A 21205-nucleotide genomic window follows, 5' to 3' on the forward strand; every position below is an offset into this window, starting at 1 on the left:
GAAAATATACATAATATCTACATGAGAACTACAAACCTGATTAAAGAAATCAAAGACCCAAATAAATGGAGAGAGATTTCATATTCATGGATAGGAAGACTCAATATTGTCAACATGTCAGTTCTTCCCAACCTGGTCTATAGATTCAATGTAATCCCAATTGAAATCCCAGCAATATTTTGTGGATATTTGATAAACTGATTTTAAAGTTTATATGCAGAGGTAAACAACCTGGAATAGCAAACACAATATTGAAGGAGAAAACCAACACTGAAGGAGGAATGACATAGTACTCATCCTCAAGATTTAATATAAAGCTATAATAATCAAGATAGTGTGGTATTGGCAAAAGAATAGACAAATGATCAATGAAACAGAACAGAGTTTAGAAACAGACTCATATTTAGTCAACTGATACCTAGCGAAAGGACAAAGGCAATACGATGTAGTAAAAATAGTCTTTTTGACAAATGATGCTGGAACAACTGGACATCTACATGCAAAAAAAAGAATCTAGACAGACTTTCCACCCTTCACAAAAATTAACTCAAATGGATCACAGAACTGAATGTAAAAGTATACAACTCCTAAAAGAAAACAGAAGGAAATTTAGATTGTCCTGTGTTTGACAGTGGCATTTTAGATACAACACCAAAGGCATAGTTCATGATCCACAAAGCTCTCTCTCTCCCCTCCCATCTCTGACCCCAAACAACCATTAATCTGTTCTCCATTTCTATAATTGTATCATTACATGAATGCTATATAAATGGAATTATATCATATGTGATCTTTGAGGATTGGATTTTTTTAAAACCCAGCATTCATGTTGTTGCATGTACTAATGGTTCATTCCTTTTTTAAGTAGTATTCTATGGTATAGGTTTACTGGTGTGTTTCTTCATTCATCTATTGAAGGACATCTGGGTTACCAGTTTTGTCTGTTACAAATAAAGATGTTATGAACATTTATGTACAGGTTTTTATGTGAACATAAGATTTTATCTGGGATAAATGCTCAATACTTTTATGGGCATTGTGCTGCTGATAATGTTGGAGAAAGACCACTTCACAAGAATTATGGAATAAAATATACTAAAGCTTGGTAACTAACATGAGTTGGAGTATTTTATCAGTAAAAGTACATTCTTTTTTAGTAAGGGAAATTTTTATACTATCTGAAGTATCTGTGAAAGAAGACAAGCATCAAAACTGGCAACCAGAAAAAATAGCTGGAAGACATAGTAGATGTAGAATATCCACTGAAAATATATTAATATTCTCCAAACTAAACTGGTCCATATACTGAAGACTCTTTAGGGGAAGAATGCCTCTTTACCTTTGAGATCCTACTTCTGGGGTCACTTACAGACAACCAAAGAGTAACAATCTCCTTCTAAGCAATTTAATTATCATTACAGAAAACAGGCAGTTACTTTCTAGTGCCAGGTCCTTTTTCACATAGGAAGAAAGGTCTAAATGTTGTTATAGCCACCTAAAGTTAAGCTGCTAAATAATCAGTACACTACACACTTTCTCTGAATTCATTTATTTAGAGGTAAAACACAGCCATTCAAAATTGTGGAATACAATGTCTACACATAGAATAAGGTTGGGGAATTAAGCTGAATTGTTATATTCCATTCACATTAATAAATATTTTTAAAGAAGAAAATGTAGATTTTAAAAGTTTCATTAGACACTAGTGACACATACAAATAACTAAACTGTCATACTGCTTGATTTTCAGGTTGAAAGGTTACAATAATCTATATATTTCAATTACATGGCAGTAAATACAAAAGCATTTTAAACATCTTTTGAACTGTGTATTACACTATAAGCAGGAGTTTATTCTAAAACATTCCATCATTCTTCTGACCTGTTTATGGGTCATGCTGGACACCAGCAATCCACATCACATAAATTATCCACCAGTAATGAGGTGTAAAATCAATTATGCATGTATTTTGAATACAAATTATTTTTAAATGTCAGAGCAAATGCTATTATTGGCCAACTTGAAATTTCCTAATTAGCTATCTGAGCTATTTAAGTCTCTACTTCAGTGTCTTCATTTTTTTAAATGAGAGAACTGGACTAGATTTTATGTAAGTACCTACTAAAGCCTAGTGTTTTGCAGTTACTTCCTTCCCTGTCAAAATTTTGCCTCCTTTGATTTTCAATACTTTTTTTTTTGTCTCACTCTGTTGCCCAGGCTGGAGTGCAGTGGCATGACCTTGGCTCACTGCAACCTCTGCCTCCTGGGCTCAAGCAATCCTCCCACCTCAGCCTCCTCAGTAGCTGGGACCACAGGCATATGCTACAAAGCCCAGATTATTTTTTATAGAAACGGGGTTTCACCATGTTGTCCAGGCTGGTCTTGAATTCCTGGGCTCAAGTAATCCACCCACCTCAGCCTCCCAAAGTGCTAGGATTACAAGGGTGAGCTACCGTGCTGGCCCAAAACTAACTTTCAAAGTGACTTTCAAACACTTCCTTCTAACCCATGATTATCCTTTTCAAAACCTTGTCTAAATCCTTCAGAGTTCCAAACATCTCCACTGAACCCATATTTCATGAGTTTAAAACAACCAAAACAGTCCACTTTGTTGGCAAAGGCCATCTCTACCCAAGTAAGATTATTTACTCGTTATTCAATTTAGTACCCAAACCTCCATCCATAACCTACACTATTGTCCACTGAACACTCCCTACTTGTGTAAGTTCCATATCAAGGGTAAAACCTTATAAGATTTTTCAGACAACTGGCATTTAAGTGACTTGTTTATAAATTTTAAAATAAACCATGTTCTTTGCAGTATCCTGCCAGGCAACACATCAAATATTTCAAAAGGCAGCCATACATTTGCTTTAATGCTTCCTAAAACAGCTTAAGGTCTAATATAATTTTAAAATAGTCAAGCAATTTTGTTTTTACTCTTCATTTCACAACTATAGAGCAGAGAATAAGCCCAATAATTTCCATTTTTACTAACTCATCACCATATTCATAAAACTTTCCTCTGCAATTCATTCTACTTCACCTATCAATGCACTTGGTAAGAAAATAACAAATAAAATGACAAGCAGTAAAATCTAATTCATGCCAGAACACTGGAGAAGTTACATGGGAAGCAAAAACATACACAACTTTACAAAAGTTGGGAATACTGTTTTCAAATAAGCAATAATCAAAGTGGGACTTTCATGCTAGAAGTCCCACTCAGTCAAAATCACGATTTGTAAGAACAAGTGGTGCCACGAGTGTCCAAACATACAGCACGATGCCAATCCAGCTGGAAGAGATTTTCACCCAGACAGCTGTCCATTGACTTTTCATCTCACGAGAGGGTTCATACCTAAAATTTCAGGGAAAATTATTAAAAAGGGGCAAGGGGGTTGAATTACCAGCCACCAAGCTATGAAGCTTCATTAATTCAGAAGTGTGCTTTGTATACAGTTTGTGATTTCAGATATATCATTGCTGCATCTATTCTGCTCCCTTTCCTTCCACACTGCTAGTGTGAAGGTAAAAATCTGTTATTTCCTTTAATAAAGTACACAGGCCTCTGAAATAGTTATTTTGCATAATCTCTGAAGCACTTTATGCATGTCTGCCATGTTATTAGAAAAGGAACTGAATGTGACCTCTGGATAAATAAGATGTCACTATTACATAAGATTGTTCAAGGTGTATATGGAACTCCTCACCTGATTTCCGCTCCCCCCATCCCCTGCCCCGACCCTCCCTTCTCAGAATTAAGAGACTGGTATGACTCAGAGACATCTCCTTAAAAAAAGAAAGAATTAAGAGACTGAAAGGAAATATATCTCAAGTTTAAGTGATTTTTGAGTTAATGAAATATACCAAAATCCTTCTGGTATAAAGCCTTAATATCTACTATTATGTGACAGCCAAGGATCTGAGTTAAGAACCAGCTGGTACTCGGGAGGCTGAGGCAGGAGAATGGCGTGAACCTGGGAGGCAGAGCTTGCAGTGAGCTGAGATCAAGCCACTGCACTCCAGCCTGGGTGACAGAGCGAGACTCCATTTCAAAAAAAAAGAACCAGCTGGATTCTTACAGCTTAATATGCTACAGTGTTAAGAATTAAAAAATATATATTCTTTTCAATAATAAAAATCGGTAAAGGCTGCACTCAAAGACATACAACAAAGAATAATCTTTTTCCTCCATCTTTTGCTGATACTGAAAGCCGCCTTACAAATTATTTATTAATATTATGCATTAAAAAGTTACTAAAAACAGAACTTCCCAAACCACATAGTTCAATTTGAATCTTTGACCAAATCTTTCAGTAATCATTTGGACAAAACCAGAACTTTCAAAAATGAAACACTATAAATCACTACCTTCCTCTTAACAGAAAAAGATTTATGGATTAAGTTTGAAGTGATTAAAAAAAAAAGTAGCTTGTAAGAATTCTAAGCTTGTAGAATTTGTAGAAATTCTTGCTTGTAGAAAGAATTCTAATCTTGTAAAAATTGTAGCTTGTAAGAATTCTAAGAATCTATCTACATTAATGAATTCATACTTAAATTTAAAAATTTTCAGAGCTTTTAATAACAGTTCAAACAAAAGAGAAAAAAGGATGTATCCTTTACTTCACTATCTTTACAGAATTGAGAAAAACAAATATGTTAGATCCACTATCAACATGGATTTTTGTAAAAAAAATATTAGTTTCATGAAAATTTTTATTTTAATCTCTCCAAGATTTGGAACTATTTCAATGTTTGTGTTACTGTTAAAGCAAGGAAGTAAAGATTGCATTTCTCATGCTGATCTCACTATTCATTTAGCTGTACGTTTTGAAATATATCAGAGGATAAAAAGTACTTCATATCACATCATGGTTTCACAAGAGAATCATAAAATGCCATCAGAATTCACACTTCCAGAGTTTTCATGAAATATAAATACCTGTACCAGTTGGTAAGGGTCATCATGATATAAAGTGAAGCCAGGAAAAGCATGAAGTGAAAGAAGGAATAACTGTAAGTGACACCATCCCTTTCATTATCTACAGCTCGGTGAACATCGTCACCATCCTCCAGTGATCCATCACTTCTAGCTCCGCCATCTTCTATTAATGTAGATTCATCACTTGTTAGAGTCAGTTTATTAACCTGACTATTGTTTGAAGTACGGATGCTGTATGAAAGAGAGTTTAGGAGGAGAGAAAGAAAAGAACATTTTAAAAAGAAATGATTCATAAACAGCTAGACTTCTTGTTTAAAGAAAAAAATTTCATAGTTTTTCCTACCTGGAATAAAATACACACAACAAAAAGAGAATTAGTCCTATAATTCCTTGAGCATGCCACCACTGGACTGATTGCCCTTCCTTTGGGACAGTGCTTGTTGTATTGTAGCCAATTATGCTTAGTAGACTTGGGTTGCAATTTGTTTCTGTAATAAAAAGCCAAATTAAAATGTTAGAATATATTAAAAAGATGTTTTTCAGAGCAAACAAAAGTTATTTTTAACTCTCTATACCCCTGCAAATTGACAAACAATTGCTGGAAAAGGCATCAGTATAACAAAAATAATTGAAGAAAACTTGCACTTATTAATAAGACCTTTGAAGTGTTAATAGTTTGATTTTATAGAAGTACCTGGAAAAGTTAAATCATTTAATTTTCAACAACATGTGACAGCTGAGAGATAATTACCTCTACAACCAGGAAAGAGGTGAAATATAGATGAACTTTCTAAGGTTAGTATAATTCTAGTAGATTTAGAGAGAAAATTCAGAGATTATAAACCACAATGCACTGGCTTTTCTATCATATGTTGAGATTATGATACAGACTTTATGAAGCTTATCAATTTGATACAGCACATTGTTAAAAAAGCAAGACAGCTTACACAAAAACCAGTTATAAGGACTCCAGCAAATACCTCATGGAAATTACCCAATAAGGTATAACAGCCTACTGCTTACTCAAGTTTTAATCTTTTATAAAGAAGAAAGTAGGCCAGGTGCGGTGGCTCATGCCTGTAATCCCAGCACTTTGGGAAGCCGAGGCAGGCAGATCACAAGGTCAAGAGATCGAGATCATCCTGGCCAACAAGGTGAAACCTCTTCTCTACTAAAAATACAAAAATTAACTGGGCGTGGTGCTGTGTGCCTGTAGTCCCAGCTACTTGGGAGGCTGAGGCAGAAAGACTTGAACCCGGGAGGTGGTTGCAGTGAGCCGAGATCACGCCACTGCATTCCAGCCTGGAGACAGAGCGAGACTCTGTCTCAAAAAAAAAAAAAAAAAAAAAAAAAAAACAAAAAAACCAAGTAGGATTGGTAAAATATTCACTAAAGTGTCTAAAATACATATTTTTCTCCCACAAAGCCAGACCTGTCAAACTCTATCTTACTAATGAAAATGATTCTTATCTTAAAGCCAATTAGGTAAGGCTATTTCCTTCTCTAAAGCAAACTACTACTAACTTTTTTCTAACCACCTACCTGGAAAAAAACAGGAAATCTTTCTGTAATACATCAAAACAAAAAACAAAAAATAAATTGGTCTCCAAGTTATAAGTACCTATGATAAAATACCTACAGTTTGTAAACACAATGAGATTCATATAACATCAGATAAATTTTTTAGGAAAAGAGATCATTTTCTTCTTTTTAATAGGTAATAATTTTTGTCTATTCTAATTTTTCTTTCAACATATGTTTCTATTCTCATGGTATGCAATATAACTAGCCTATAATAAGATACATTACAAAGCCCAATTATCAAATTCAATTGTAAGGTAGTCACAGGCTAAAAGAGTAATTTAATAATGTGAAAAAATTATACTGTTCACAATTGAATCAACAGGAATTTGAAGAGCTTTTCTTTCTATATACAACGATTATATGCTCTATGCAAATTAGATACCTTTCTTATAATTTCACCCAGTTTCTTACATAGACATACCTTGTTTTATTGTGCTTTTTTTTTTTTTTTTTTTTAGCATTTCACAGATACTGTTCTTTTTACAAATTGAAGGTCTGTGGCAACTCTGCATTAAACAAGTCTATTGGTTCCATTTTTTCTAACAGTATGTACTCACTTTGTTTCACATTTTGGTAATTCTCATAATATTTCACAATTTTTCATTATTATTAATTACATCTGTTATGGTTATCTCTCATCAGTGACCTATTATGTTACTATTGTAATTTCTTTGAGGCACCACAAATCACACCCATATAAGATGGTGAAATAATCGACAAACATTGTGTGTGTTCTGACTGCTCCACCAACCAGCCATTTCCTCGTCTCTATCCCTCTCTCCTTGGGCCTATTTCAAGACACAACCATGTGAAAATTAGGCCAGTTAATAACCCTGCAATGGCCTCTAACTGTTCAAGTGAAAGAGTCTTCCCTTTCTCACTTAAAAGCTAGAAATGATTAAGCTTAGTAAAGAAAGCATGCCAAAAGCTGAGACAGGTCAAAAGCTAGCCCTTCTGTTCCAGTTAGCTGAGTTGCGAATGCAAAGAAAAGAAAAAGTTCTTGAAGGATATTAAAAGTGCCACTCCAGTGAACACGAACACACAAATGATAGATAAGAAAGCAAAGCAGTCTTATTGCTGATATGGAGGAGAAAGTTTTAGTGACCTGGATAGACGATCAAACCAGCAGAGCATTCCCTTAAGCCAAAGCCTAATCCAGAGCAAGGCCCTCTCTCTCACTTCAAGTCTATTAAGGCTGAGAAGGAAGCTGTAGAAGAAAAGTTTGAAACTAGATGGGGTTGGTTCTTGAGGTTTAAGGAAAGAAACTATCTCCATAACATAAAAGTATAAGGTGAACCAGTAAGTGCTGATGCAGAAGCTACAGCAAGTCATCCTAAAAATCTAGCCAACAAAACTAATGAAAGTAGCTACACTGGTCAGGCATGGTTGCTCACGCCTGTAATCCCAGCACTTCAGGAGGCCGAGGCGGGTGGATCACCTGAGGTCAGGAGTTCGAGACCAGCCTGGCTAACATGGTGAAACCCAATCTCTACTAAAAATACAAAATTAGCTGGGTGTGGTGGCACAGGCCTGTAATCCCAGCTACTCAGGAGGCTGAGGCAGGAGAATGGCTTACCAAGGAGACAGAAGTTGCAGTGAACGGGGATTGTGCCATTGCATTCCAGCCTGGGCAACAAGAGTGAAACTCCATCTCAAAAAAATAAAAATAAGAAGAAAGCAGCCAAACCAAACAACAGATTTGCAATAAAGACAATATAGACTTCTATTGGAAGAAGATATAATCTAGGACTTTCATAGCTATAGAGAAGTCAGTCAATGCCTGGCTTCAAAGCTTAAAAGGACAGGCTGATTCTCTTGTTAGGGACCAATGCAGACAATGATTTTAAGAGAAAGCCAATGTTCTTTACCATTCCAAAAATCCTAGGGCCCTTAAGAATTATATTGTCTATTCAGCCTCTCTATGAATAGAAAAAAGCCTAGATGACAGCACATCTGTTGAAAGTATGGGTTATGGAATATTTTAAGCCCATTGTTGGGACTTACTGCTAAAAGAAAAGATCCTTTCAAAATATTACTACTCACTGACAATGCACCTGGGTCACCCAAAAGCTCTGATAGAGATGTACAGGGAGATTAATATTTTCATGTCTGCTAACACAGTATTTATTCTGCAGCCCATGGAAAAAGGAGTAATTTCAACGTTTAAATCTTACTATTTAAGAAATATATTTTGTAAGGCTATAGCTGCCATAGAGTAATTCCTCTGATAGATCTGGGTGGGCAAGGTAAATTGAAAACCTTCTGGAAAAGATTCACCATTCCAGATGCTATTAAGAACATTCATGATTCATGGGAAAAATGTCAAAATATCAACATTAACAGGAGTTTGAAAGAAGTCGATTCTAACCCTCATGGATGACTGAGGATTTCAAGATTTTAGTGGAGGAAGTAGCTACAGATACGGTGGAAAGAGCAAGAGAACTAAAAAGTGGAACCTGAAGATGTGACTGAATTGCTGCAATTTCATTATCAAGCCTGAATGATGAGGAGTTGCTTCTTATGGATGAAAAAGGAGTTTTTTGAGATGGAATTTACTCCTGATGAAGATGCTATGAATATTATTGAAATGACAGCAAAGGAGTTAGAATATTACATAAACTTACTTAATAAAGCAGCAGCAGGCTTAAGAGGATTGACTCCAATTTGGAAGGAAATTCTACTCTGGGTCAAATGCTATCAAACAGCATCATATGCTACAGGGAAATATTTTGTGAAAGGAAGAGTCAATCAATGTGCAAACTTCATTGTCTTAGTTTAAAGATACTAAAACAGCCACACCAACCTGCAGCAACCAACACCCTGTTCGGTCAGCAGCCGTCAACACTGAGGCAAGAACTCCTACCAGCCAAAAGATTACAACTTGATGAAGGCTCAGATGACTGTGAGCATTTTTTGGAAATAAAGTACTTTCAAATTAAGGAATGTACATTGTTTTTCTAGACATAATGCTATGGCACACAACAAACTACAGTGTAAGATAAACAAAAGTTTTATATACATTGGGAAACCAAAAAATCATGACTTGCTTTACAATGTCACATGTTTGTTTCATTGTGGTGCTCTGAAACTGAACTCACAATTTCTCTTAGGTATACATGTAACTTCTTATAATTTTGTTAGTGATGGAAGAAACTAAGTGAAATAAATAATACATCAAAGATAAAAACTTCATACTTTATTCCTCTAGGAGCCTAATTTTAAAGTAATTTAATCTCACAAAAAGACAATTTCTGGAAAAACAACAACTGCAGAACCTTTAGGAACATGTAATATAAATAAAACACACCTGGTTCATTGGTCATAGCTGACCATGTCAAATACATTGTGTAGACTGTAATTACTGAAGACTGTAACAAACCAGATCTTGGTTGTGATTCCTACAAAAAAAAAAAAAATACATATATATATATATAGCGCAACACAGGTAAATAGTCTGACATCATTCTAGATTTTTGAAAACTTAAAAAGGTGTAAGCTTCATAAAAGCTAATGCTTTAAAGGGCATACTTGGATTTTTGGCAGTATAGACATTACAGAAGCACCAATGCAGAGGAGCATGTTGACACTGATGAACGCCTTGTTTTCTGAACAACTGGCTGGATGAGTGTAGTAGACAAAGAACAGGACGATAGCAACTAAAGACAGCAGATAATTCAGAGCTGTAGCTGATAACAAGGCTGTGAAAGAAATATAATTGGATAATTAGCTTTTTATCAGAAATTATTAGCAATTAGAAATGGGACCTGTTTTATAAACAATCTGTCATTTTGTCAAAAAATATATTTTAAGCAACTAACATTTTCAGCATTATAAAGGCTATAAAAGCAGGAAAGAAAATTAATTCTGACCTTTATTGCTGAAGAATTCTAGTTTTTACACATAGCTATTATGTATTTGCAAGGATGGCAAGTTAGTAAGAAACTAATAGGATTTAATAGTAATATCTATATTAGAGTTTACAAACTTTGTTTACATGTTAGCCATTATTTTCAAAATAAAGAAAAATAACTATAAGAGGAATATTACTTAAGGTTTTTAAAGAACCATTATCACTCAGTTGTAAACAAGGGCATTAAGAAAATTATTTTCATTATTAATGTTAAGCCCTCAAAACAATGATGCTTTTCCTCATGAACTAAAATCTTAAAAGATACATATTATGCAAGGGTAAGTCATTATTTAATAAGTCAACCTATGCTTTTTCTATGTAAATTTCAACATACACAAGTTGTTTAGCCTTTATGCTAATATGTGCCTAATATACAAGTATTTATGTAGATTTGCCTCGATGATAGGGGATCCATCCAACAAATATTTATTGAATGCCTGCATTCCAGGCCCTGGGGATACAGCAGGGAACAAAAGACACAGAAACCCTTGCATTAGACTTTGCATTTAGAGAACAAGGTATTCAATGTAAGTGAAATTTCCAAATAACTAAAGCTTATTTCTTTGAGCACCAAATTATTTTAACTTGAACCACTGAGATAAAACACCACAAATTAGTTGTGTAAGAGGAATATTAGGCCAGCAGACACACTGGATTTGGCTTGCACTCCAATTTAAAATTTTTTTAGCTGAAACTCAGGTCATTTAGCATGAAAATCCAGATTTATGACTTCTTTTGAAAAACATTAGAAAAATCAAGCAATACTACGTTCACATTCCCACAAGGCAACTAATAAATGGAGCTGAGCAGTAGTAATGCACTTTAGATGGGGCATTCATACTCTCCAATTCATTGTAGTCTATTTGCACAAAGCTATTTGCACTAAACTTTGTCCTCCTGTTCCCTCATTTTTATTACCTAGTTTGGCCCTGTAAGCATTTGAATTGTGATATCTGTTTTCAAGTATAACCCCAAAGGACTCAACATCATCATTATAAATAATCATTAATTACATTATTATAGGAATTCCTTTAGTTGTTATTGATGCACATAAAAGCATCCTTTGCACTTGCATAAAACGTCTGAGTTGCTTTTTATATTTTTTATTTGCTGCTGTTTATGAATTGTATCACTGTGTGTTTATCTATTCCTAGCAATCCTCTTCCCTTTAATATTTTACTTTTAACCCATTGTAGGCTAGAAAATTAGGCTATAAAGTGCACATGCTTTCAGTAATATGCTTTGGAATATTTATTTTAGCTATTCAGGTTCTTCTGGATTCTTTCCTGGTTCTTGGGTTATGTTCCCAGTTAATCTGCTAAAAGATCTGCTCACCAAGTTGCTGATACAATGTGATATTTTGACACTCACAAAGTTTAAATTAAAAACCTCTTCACAGGAAAGTAGACCATAAAAATCCTAAGTGATTTACCTAGTCTACATATCTATTCTCGACTTCAAAGTTCAACTATACTGAAGTTGTTCTGCGACGAAAGCTTACCTGCATACCAACATCTCGAGTTCCCTTCTTCCATTTTTTCAACCCACGATTCATTCCATGAATGTGCAAAATCAATAAGTAAGACTAGTTGTATGAGGATGAAACAAAAGGCACCTGCCATGCCTACATAAAACCACACTGAAAGGGAAAGAAAGCATACAGAAGTGATTGGTTAGTCTGATTTTTATCATTTCCTTTCAAAATCACAGTACACAAAAAGGAAAATAAAATTTTATATGAACATCTTGATTTTGCCAACTGGGGAAACACACACACACCCCCACAAAAAGACGAACAATTAAGAGTTACAGTTCCAGGTGACAATTATTTCAGATTCCTTTATAAAATATCAATGTCAAACAACTTAAAAAGGATTTCTTACCAGTTGTAAAAGTTCCTTCTGGAATGAAGAATGCCCCAATAATAATTGCAATTGCTGCAGCAAATTTAAAGAACCAAAATCTAAAACAAAAAGAAATATAATTTTTTATTAATAAACATTCATCAAATAATTTCATATATGAAATCATTTAACTGCATCTTAAGAAATAGCTACACTTTATGTGAATGTTCTACTTCTTTCTGAGGATATTATGATCTGGAGTGTAGCCATATTTGTAACTACAAAACAAGGTAATCATCATATTTAGATAACGTAGTTTGGAGAGAGAGTAAAATTAACCATTATCATGAACCCAAGCTTTTATTATAGATCTTTCCAATTGGAAAAAACAAAGCAAAAAAAAATCTGATAAGAAAGGCAAGTCAAAATGTGAAAGGAATGGATTAAAGCCCAGACTGTGCTACAGGAAGCATCAGAGCAAATGGCTGGAAAAGAAAGGGAAATGATAAGACATTTTGGGGACTACTGGACACTGGCTCTGAGCTGACATTGATTCCAGGGGACCCAAAACATCATTGTGGTCCCCCAGTTAAAAGTAGGCACTTATGGAGATCATTGGGTCACTCCACCAGGAAAAAAACCACGACCTGCTGAGTTGCTTGCTGAAGGCAAAGGGAATACACAATGGGTACCAGAAGGCAGTCATCAATACCAGCTATGACCACATGTCCAGCTGCAGAAACGAGGGCTGTAATTGTTGTGAGTACTTCCTCCTTGTTTTGTCAAAAACATGTTCATGCATGCATATACTTGTACTAAGAAAATATCTTCATTTTATTTCCATTCTCCTTTATCATGTGACATAAGATTTATTGACTTCACATCAGCATTTAAGTATTGTTAACTTTATGTAATTAGTATTTTGGTTGGGGACTGGTGCATTTTCAGTTGTAAGGTTAGTTGTATGACCTTATTATTGTCTTTATTTGCAGATTATGTATGATCTCAGGAGATGTATACGGGTTCAAGTTGACAATGGGTAGACTTCTGATAGTTAATACTGAGTGTCGACTGAATTCAAAGATGCAAAGTACTGACTTGTAATGGTTAGTTAATACTGAGTGTCAACTTGATTGGATTGAAGGGTGCAAAGTACTGATGTTGGGTGTGTCTGTGAGGGTGTTGCCAAAGGAGATTAACATTTCAGTTAGTGGGCTGGGAAAGGCAGACACACCCTTAATCTGGGTGGGCACCATCTAATCAGCTGCCAGCAGGGCTAGAATATAAAGCAGGCAAAAAAAAAAAGTGAAAAGACTAGACTGGCCTAGCATCCCAGCCTACATCTTTCTCCCGTGCTGGATGCTCCCTGCCCTTGAACATCAGGCTCCAAGTTCTTCAGTTTTGGGACTAGGACTGGCTCTCCTTGCTCCTCAGCTTGCAGATAGCCTATTGTGGGACCTTGAGATCATGTGAGATAATACTTAATAAACTCCCCTTTATATATATCTATCTATCCTATTAGTTCTGTCCCTCTAGAGAACCCTAATACACTTGATTATCAGAAAAAACAACAATTACATAAACTGCTTTTAAGACCATTTTGAGAAAGATGTATTTCTCACTAATTCATTATGGAAAAATGAGAATGTTAGTTCCATTTCACAGGCTTATTTCACATAAGTGGGATAATGTATCAAAGTATAAGGTGAACTGTATAAATGAATAGTTTTTATAAACACATGATAAATGCCTCCATCTAAAACTCTAATAATTTAATAAGATAATCAATGACCAAAGGAACAAAACAAAGGAAAATCAACCCGTCACGTATTTTCTCATTAATATTTATATTCTACTTGTTTATTCCTTTTGTCTTTGGTAGCACATGTAACTAGATAAGCAACAGCAGATATTAAAACAGTCAAATAAGGGTACTCTATATGAAGGAAGATTGATGAAAGAAACCCTGAAGTTTCTTTCTGGGTTGTCCAACACAACCAACCTAGAAAAATCTGCTCTCTGGGTCTAGGGAACTGAGAGTTCTATGTATGTGGACTGGTCCACCAAAAGTTAAGAGTAGAAGGAGAAACAGCTATTCCCTTAGTAGCCACAAATATAATAGAGCCTCTTTTTTAGTATGAAAATATAAAACACTGTGGATCAGAGGTTATTAAAGCTATTATTTAATATCCAAAGTCTGACATTCTCCAGTAAAAACAAGATTTTCTTACCCTGTCATTCATGAATAAAGTAATTCTGCAAATTGTATAAGTTTATTTTACCTTAAAGTTTCCTTAGATAAACTGGCAATTATCAAGAAGAGGCTACCCAGGCTTTTATATTGAAGCTTATTTAAAAACTTACCCATTGTGCACTGCAGCTCTAGGATCACTGCTACTCTTCACTTTGATCATTAGTAAAGAGAGAAGAAGATAGAACATAGCCAAACCAAAGCACAAACGATATACAGCTTTATAGCCAACCAAAATGTTACAAGGGACAACACCTTTCTCATTCTCACAAAATCCAGGAATCTAGAAAAACAAAAGAGTTTATGATCCATCATTTTTTTCATTAAGTAAAAATAAAAATCATATGTAATCAAATAGTTTAAGTAAAGGTTTAGAAAACTGGAATTTATTTACAATTTATGATGAATATGTACTCAAGATGAGTCTAATACATTTTAATCACATACAGTGGGGAAAAAAGAGTTAAATCCCCATCTGCGCAAATCTTAAACTACAATACCAACTCTATGCTGGTTGCTTATTTTGAGTTATAGATTTATCCTACATCTTAAAAACTTGCATTCTACTTGAATAGCATGATATACTTGTTTTAGTAGTGTAAGTGCTATTTCTGAGACTACTGTTCAGAACTATTAATACATCTATTATTCATATATATAAGAATAAATTATTTCCTCCTACTCTTTCCAGTCCCAGCACTCTAAAAAAACTGCTTTTCCAGGACACTAGTCACGTACTGGTTTCCAAACCCAAAGGCTACTGCTTAATCACATTCCTTAATCTCATTTTTACATAGACACTATCCCTGTCATTCTTAAAACTTTCTTCCTAGAACCTGTACATTTTCTTTGTTCTTTTCTGTTATCCCTTCCTTCCCAGTTTTCTAGGATCAGAACCAGGTTTTCCTTTCTCCACTAACTCCATTAAGTAAGAGACTTTGGCAAAGTTCTAGCTCTGCTCGCTCTGAATGATCTTCAGCATATGCTGCCATGGTTTCAACATTCAATTTCTATCCTCAAGGCAGTCTCTAGCTCTGATTTCTCTTTTAAATTCCTTCATGTTTTCTACTTACTGCTGTATATTATTATGGATTTCGTGTTTGTGTCTACCCAAAATTAAATGCTGAAACCCTAACCCTCAATGGGAGGATAGTGGGAGATGGGGCCTTTAGGTGGTAATTAAATCATGAGGGTAGAGCCCTCAGGGTGGGATTAATGCCCTTATAAAAACAGACAGAAGAGAGCTGCTGCTTTCTCTCAAAAATGTAAGATGGCCATGTGTAAACCAGGAATAAGACCCTCACCAGAACTTGACCATGGTGGCACCCTGATCTCGGACTTTCAGCCTCCAAAACTGAGAAATCAATTTTTGTTGTCTTAAGCCACCCAGTCTGATATTCTTGTTATAGCAGCCTGAACTGAGTAAGACATACATATATATATATATACACATGTACATGATGCAATACCACCAAGTCAACATGTTAGAAACTAAATTTATTATACGTTCCCCATCTCCTTCCACAACCTGACTCTCTCTAAAAATTTTCCTTTCTGGGTTAATAGCAATACTTTCCCCCCAGTTTTCTAGGATCAGAACCTGGTTGTTATTTATGATTCCATATCACTGCCAATATTTCAGTGCCAGGCTCAGTCAATGTTACATCCAGAAAATCTTATTTCAGGTCCTCTATTCTCTTCTTGATTATACCACTGCAACAGCCTCCATATTTAACTGCTTGACTTTTATACTTTATTAATTGTAAGATTAATCTTCCTAAAGTACAGATACTTTGCTTGAAAAGCTCTTTTATACTCATTATGCTTTTTATTTTTCAATCTCTGTATATGCAAGTTCTAATCATTCTTAGAACATCCTTTTTTCCATGACCCACTGAGATTCTGACACCTGGTTAGAATTATACTTCTTTCTGTGTATTACCACAGTACATTTCCTGTACCACCATCATAGAACTTTAACAAGCTAATGTATATTATCTTTTTCCTAAAAGATTATGAACTACAACTAGGATTACATACTATCTTATTCTATATTATTCTGTTTACAATATCCCCAAATCAGTTTTATACATATACATATATACCCTATAGCCTCAGTTAATCAATAAATAAGAAACAAGACTAACCTTATTCAGTTGTTCTTCCATTCCTGGTATCAACATTACACAAGCCACACATACTCCAACAAGCAAGAAAAGTGCATAGATCAATCTAGTTACAGTGGAGTTGTTTCCACTAGGACAGCATCGGCATAGCAAACACGGGGCACTTCCACACAAACATGGTATCTGGGAAAAAGAATATTATTGAAAATATTATTAAGAATCAGTAAATCGGTATATCTTAAAATGATACAATGAAAATTGACATTCTATCTGTTCAAAAAAGAAAAAAGACTAAAAGTAATTACATCAAGGGACGTAAGGTATTTGGTTCATATAAATTACCTATATACCACAAAACTTAGCAACTTCTAAGAAGGAGTAAAGACAAACAAAAAAGCCCTTGGACTCTATGCCAAGTAAAATGGACAAATCAGCTAAAACAAAAAGGGGAAAAAAATCATCAGCAGTAACCAAAGTTTAAAGAAGAAAAGAAATGGAATATTCATGAGTAGCACAGCTGCTAAGCCCACCTCCAGCCCCTGACCTTTAGCCCCCAGATACTAGACTGATGAATACACAAAATTCTGAGAATTCTCAAATACATCCAGGGAGGGGAAAAAAAAGTGAATTGATATATTTTCCTTCTTTTGACCTGGCGATAGTGGTAATAATGAAAACTACAACTAGAGCGAGGCAAAAAGGATAATAATACAACTGGGGCTAGCTTTTCTCCAGTGACCACCACACTAAACTAGCAGTATGCCCCCAAGGGAACAGAATATCTTCCTGTCCGGGAGAGAGGAACACTGGTACAGAGTATTTAACAGTATCTAAGAAAGCCACAGAGTAAATATTCTCATAATATCATAACCTGGGCTGAGATGTCAGACTTCTAGAAGGTGGATGAACCAGATCTTCCAGCCCTAGAATTACAGCTCTAGGGGAAAAGAGTCTTAGATATCACAGTAAGGGAATGTTGTAGAAGCTAGACCACTACACCAAACAATATAAGGTAAGAATAAAGCTGCTTTATATTAAACGTCCACAAAACGGAAATACATGTCATGGCAACTATGTAAATATACTTTAGCAAAAATTAAACATAAACATCTCCCCTCAGAAAAAGGAATGAAGAAAATATAAGGCATATGAAGAATTCAGTCTGAAATAAATATAATCCAGTAAGAAAAGGAAATCCCCTACCAGTATTTCATTTGAGCTATAGAAAAATAACAAATTTTTTTTTTTTTTTAAAAAGGAGACCTCAAAAATGAAATAAGAACAGAACACAATGGAAAGTGGAAATCAAAGGGCTAAAGAAATGAGAAGGGAAAAAACAGACTTAACTAATAACTATCAAGAAACAAAACAGACATAGGTAAAAATAAAATTACTGATGAAAAAAGGCTTGGGATAATTACTATAAATTCAGGTCAAGATGGAGAAACCATGACCAGACTTATCCTCCTGACTTAAACAATGGAAAAAATAAGTTTTCAGACAATGAACAACAGGCAATATAAAGCAGCAACTTCTAAGAGGAGACAATGTGAGCCCTATGACTGGCCCTTATTTTATTGATTAATTGACTGATTGACACAGTCTCCTTCTGTCACCCAGGCTGGAGTGCAGTGGTGCGATCTCGGCTCACTGCAACCTTCCCCCACCCACCCCGGGTTCAAGGGATTCTCCTGCCTCAGCCTCCTGAGCAGCTGGGATTGTAGGCGTGCACCACCACACTTGGCTAATTTTTGTATTTTTTTGTAGTTTTAGTAGACAGGGTTTCATCATGTTGGCCAGGCTGGTCTCCTGACCTCAGGTGATCCGCCTACCTCGGCCTCCCAAAGTGCTGGGATTACAGGTGTGGCCCACTGCACCCGGCGAACTGGCCCTTATTTCTGCCTAGGGAGAATGTCCACTGCAGGGAGGGTCTGGGAATTTTACCACCCAGAGGTGAAAAACTTTGTAATCCATGAGGCATTGGGTAGAGATATCAGAAGGCAATTAATACTGGAGAAAAATCAGCCATCAAACTAAAGGCTGCACTAGCTGCACTTAACGAAACCTAAAGGCAAATAAAAAGATCACGCTGTCTCTAAGTAAGATCACCCAAGTCAAAGATAAAAACCCAAGAATATTTTTTTGAAAATAAAAGTATATCCAGTGCTGATCAAGGAAAAATTTACACTGGAAAGCTAACAAAAAACTAGCAGGCATGCAAAAAACAGAAAAATACAACCTATAATGAGGATCAATCAGTCAATATCAACCTGGAAATGATATAGATAACTAAGTTCATTTATAAATAGGGCATTGTAGTATTATTGTAAAAGTGTATATCACATGCTCAAGGAGGTAGAGGAAAACTCGATCATGTTACGGACAGACATGGAAGATAATTTAAAATTAAGACCTATATCATACTTCTCCAGATGATAAAATAAGCCCCCTAAATATTGACAAGACAGAAGAAAAGATTAATAATGAACCTGAGGACATAAGAAAGTAAATGATCCAAAATGAAAGAGAGATAAAAATAAGAAAAGGATCAGAACATTGTGAGACAACTTTAAATAGCCTAATATAAGTGAAATTAGAGTCCCTGAAATGAACTTCAATTGGAGAGAAGTGACACAAGGGTGCTTCTGAGGAAGTAATTGCCAAAACTTTTCCAAATTTATGAAAACGATAAACTCACAGATCCAGGAAACTTAACAAAGCCCTAGCAAAATAAACATGAAAACCACACCAAGTCACATCACAATCAAATTACTTAAAAAAAGTAATAATCAGAAAAATTGTAAAAGTAGGCAGAAAAATAAAATGTACATTATAAACTGAGGAACAAAGAAATAAATCACACTTGAGTAAGAAACGGTTCAAGCCTAAAACCAGTACCGAAAGAAAAAAATATCTAAACATAGAATTTTGTACTCAGTGAAAATATCTTCCAAAGTTAAGGCAAAATAAAGACATTTTCAGGAATAGAAAAGACAAAATAATCCAAACAAGCAGAATTAAACTACCAGAAATGCTGAAGGAAATCCTCCAAGAAAGAAAACTATCCAGACAGAAATTTGGATTTGCATACAAAGGAATGAAGAATAGAAATAGTAAAGAGATATATTCTTCTTATTTTAAAAAATGGGCCACAACTACTGAGACTAAATCCAAAGACATCATAAGAAAATAATAGACCAATATCCCTCATAAACATAAACAAAAAAATTCTTAATGATATTTTAGCAAGTCAAAAACAGCAATATGAAAGTATATAAAAAGGATAATATATTGTCACCAGGTAGGGTTTAGCCTGGAAAAGCAAGGCTGGTTCCACTTTTAAAAATCAACCAATGACCTCTACCATATAAACAGACTAAAAAAAAACAAGGTCATCTCCATAGATACAGAAAAACCATTTGACAAAATTCAATACCTATTCATGATATAAACTGTCAGCAAAGAATAGAAGATAACATCCTTAATTTGATAAATACCATTTACAAATACCTATAGCTCTCACCCATAATTAATGACGAAAGTCTGAATGCTTTCCCCTTAAGACATCAAACAAAGCAAAATACCTCTCTCACCATTTGAATTCAACTTCACACTGGAGGTCCCAGCCAATATAATGAGGCAAGAAAAAAAATAAAACATAAAAATTGGAATGGAAGACACGAAACTGCCCTCGAAACTGCCCTCTTCACATATAACACAACTGTCTATATAGAAAATCTCAAAGAGGGCCATACACCATGGCTCACACCCACAATCCCAGCAATTTGGGAAGCTGAGGCAGGAGGACCATTTAAGCCTAGGAGTTCAAGGATATAGTAAGCTATGATAGCGCTACTGCACTCGAGTCTGGATGACAACAAAACAAAACAAAACAAATAACAACAAAAATACCCCACAAAGAACCTACAAAAATGCAACTAGAACTAACTCATCAGTTTAATAAGGTCACATGATAAAAAGTCAATATACACAATCAATCATGTTTCCACGTATTAGTAACAACTGAAAACAAAAAGAAAATAGTTATAAATCTAACAAAACATAGACAAGATCTCAAATAATGAAAACTACAAAACATTGGTGAAAGAAATCAAAGACCTAAATGAATGGCAAAATATACAGAGTTCACAGATTGGAAGACAATTATTTTCAAGATATCAGGTCTTTCCAAAGTTATCTATAGATTCAGCCCAATTCCAATCACAATCCCAACATCAGATTTACAGAAATAAACTAGCTGAACAGGCAAAAACACTAGAATAGTTCAAACAAGTCTGAAAAAAGAGCAAAGTTAAAAGACACACTACCTGATTTCAAGACTAGCATTAAAGTGACAGTAATTAAAACAGAGTGATATAGGGAAAAGGGTGGACACACTAAAGTAGAACACAATGAAGTTCAGAAATAGATTCATGCAAATATAATCAAAGGATTTTTGACAAAGATACCAAAGCAATTCACTATGGAAAGGATAATATTTTTAACAAATGGTGCTGAAATAACTGGATATTCATCCATTTCTT

At 34.9% G+C, this 21205-nt stretch overlaps 1 protein-coding gene across 1 annotated transcript in view; it reads right to left on the bottom strand.

Annotated features, from left to right (window-relative positions):
- Positions 1-1533: 1533 nt before the first annotated feature.
- Positions 1534-21205, bottom strand: part of SERINC1 (serine incorporator 1) — a 28134-nt gene continuing 8462 nt past the window's right edge. The window contains 9 exon segments of the mRNA NM_001132252.1: positions 1534-3362; positions 4947-5177; positions 5290-5434; positions 9838-9928; positions 10059-10228; positions 11942-12079; positions 12324-12403; positions 14649-14818; positions 16683-16844. Of these exon segments, the coding sequence (NP_001125724.1) occupies positions 3227-3362; positions 4947-5177; positions 5290-5434; positions 9838-9928; positions 10059-10228; positions 11942-12079; positions 12324-12403; positions 14649-14818; positions 16683-16844 (1323 nt within the window). The 3' untranslated portion in view covers positions 1534-3226.

Source organism: Pongo abelii, chromosome 5 (genome assembly GCF_028885655.2).
Source record: "Pongo abelii isolate AG06213 chromosome 5, NHGRI_mPonAbe1-v2.0_pri, whole genome shotgun sequence".
NCBI classification, from domain to species: domain Eukaryota; kingdom Metazoa; phylum Chordata; class Mammalia; order Primates; family Hominidae; genus Pongo; species Pongo abelii.